We start from the raw sequence: 2,269 nt of genomic DNA on the forward strand, positions 1-2,269 counted from the left end.
CGCATCTTCCGGCTGTGGCGACTTGGGGTAAATGGGCCTTGGCAGCAATTTCACGAATCCACCGCCTCGTTAGTAGAACCAACACTCGACACTCTTGTAGCGAGGGGCACCGGCCGTCACGGTGTCAGCTACTTGCACGCCACTTTCAATGCAAATGTGCTACGATTGAATGGCAGTTTAGGACATTTGATTGCGTGCTTTTAGATGCAGTGCAACTCGATCGATACGTTTCCATTCACACACAACCCAGCAAGACGGCGAAACGAGACATGGTGGCACCGCTACCGACGTCTTCCTTGCCTGGCTCCGGCGCGCTGCGTCCAAGTCGACGACGAAGAAGAAGACGAAGGTGGTGCAGGGCGATGCGTGGACCATCGGCCAGAGGTGGGCAGCAGCCGTCGCCGGCGTGTATGTGCCGAGCGGCTCGTTTGACATCGCCAGCACCACCACCAAGTGGCACGAATGGTCTCTGCAATGCCTTTCAAGCATTGGCTGTCGACGACATGGAGGACGATACGAGCTATCCAACGTGGCCAAGTTCGTCCCGCCGGCCGCGCGACAGGCGGCTTGGAGGTACATTGGACGGACGCCCTGCACACCAGACGGCATCGCCTGGTCGCTGCTACGGCGCGGGGTGGCTGTGGCGTTCCCTGTCTCGTAATGCTAGTACCCGCGCCGACAGGTTGACGTTGCGATGCGTCCAACCCAATGTGCGTAGCATTGCCATTCGAACGTGTTACTAGTATGGCGAGCTTTTGTGGCTGAGAAAGAACGAGTCGTTGGTTCGTATACCATAATACATAGTAGTGGCGTGCAGTCTTTGAAGCGAGCAAAGCGTAGCTGCATCAAGGCCGATGCCACGAGGAGCCATCGAATAAGTCACCGAGGAGCCACCGAATCCCCTTCCGTTCTGCAAGTTCAAGCTGCTGTTGAGATACTCTTTCTTCTACACAGCGCTTCAAATGCATTGAGGGAATGACCACAAAAACGCCGTCTACGAGGGTCGGTTCTCTCAAGACGACAGAATCTATATTAAGAGCTTGCATTTCGTAATGCGACGCCATGACCACACACGTCCCGAACGGCCGGGACGAGGCGCCTGCTCACCTGTATCGCCTTGTCCTGGCGCCGCCCGCCGCTGCATGCGACGCCATTGGTACGCGGCAGCCGTGTGCCAGGCCACTGCGCGCAGGACGCCCGCGCCCAAGAGTCGAAGAAGACGCCGAGAAGCGCTGCAGCAGGCTTTGCCACGACGATCGTAGCATCGCTGTGCAGCGTCAAGATACCCGCCGCGTGCCAGTCGAGAAGGACGCGCGAGCGCGAAAAGACGCAGGCATGGCACCAGGTCTCGATTCCGCACCGGACCAACAAACGCCCTGCACCATGCACACCGACGTCCTTGGCGCAATAGCACAATACAAGCGGCCCTTGCAACTGACGACGCTAATACAAATGAAGACATGGCATTTGTATTACCGTGCGAGGAGGTGGTGCGAATGAATGGACAAGTGACGAGGGCGTCCGCATGGACCCGAGACAAGTTGGAGGCTGTTGCCACACGCTTTAACGAGCCGCCTGCACGTGTCGATGAGGCCTACAGTATCTATCGACCGGCGGCTCGCAGTAATCCCAAGTCTGACGCTTGGCGCTTGCAGGTCGTCTGCTGCGTGCGCGCCCGAGCTAGCGATGGATTGACGCCCTATGATTGGACGATGAAGCAGCCGAGATAGACGACGAGAATATGCACCATAGGTGGCGTCGGCTTGGGAGCGGCGGCCTTGGTCCCTGGCATCGCCTCGCGTGGCGGAGTCACCGCCATCCATCTCATCAAGAAGACCAAGCATTTGCGCATTGAGGGTGGCCGTGGGTGACTGCTTGCTCTACAAGAATATGAAGAGCCTGGCGCGAATGGCATGGGCGTACGGCTTGCGACGTGGCAGAGGGCGATGGCGCTGCGTCTTCGAGACCGGCCTCCATGTCAATGTCGCCCATATCAGCGTCCGACGTGCTCTCGGGTTGCGCCTTGAGCAGCGATGGTCGACTGCAGCCACGCGTTGTGCTGTTCCAAATGCTGGATCCGCGCTCCCATGTTGGCGATGGCGAGCAGCGACTTACCCGACGAGATGCAGGACTCCCGCGGATCGCACTCCTGCCTCCGCCTGCCTAAATCAAGTTCCTCAACCGAGTACACACAACGAAGAAGACAATTTTATTTAGCATAGTTTTATCTATTGTAATAGACGACCCGCTTCAACAACAACGAGACGCA

The 2,269-nt window shown here is 57.9% G+C and overlaps 1 protein-coding gene across 1 annotated transcript; it reads right to left on the minus strand.

Annotated features, from left to right (window-relative positions):
* Window positions 1-1,699: 1,699 nt before the first annotated feature.
* Window positions 1,700-1,992, minus strand: SPRG_09847 (hypothetical protein; the record flags this gene model as incomplete). The annotated part of the gene is made up of 3 exons (XM_012349496.1): window positions 1,700-1,785; window positions 1,838-1,880; window positions 1,924-1,992. The coding sequence occupies 3 exons, from the start codon at window positions 1,990-1,992 to the stop codon at window positions 1,700-1,702; spliced, it is 198 nt and encodes a 65-aa protein (XP_012204886.1).
* Window positions 1,993-2,269: the final 277 nt, after the last annotated feature.

The sequence above is a fragment of the Saprolegnia parasitica genome (genome assembly GCF_000151545.1).
Source record: "Saprolegnia parasitica CBS 223.65 unplaced genomic scaffold supercont2.54, whole genome shotgun sequence".
Classification (NCBI taxonomy): domain Eukaryota; phylum Oomycota; class Saprolegniomycetes; order Saprolegniales; family Saprolegniaceae; genus Saprolegnia; species Saprolegnia parasitica.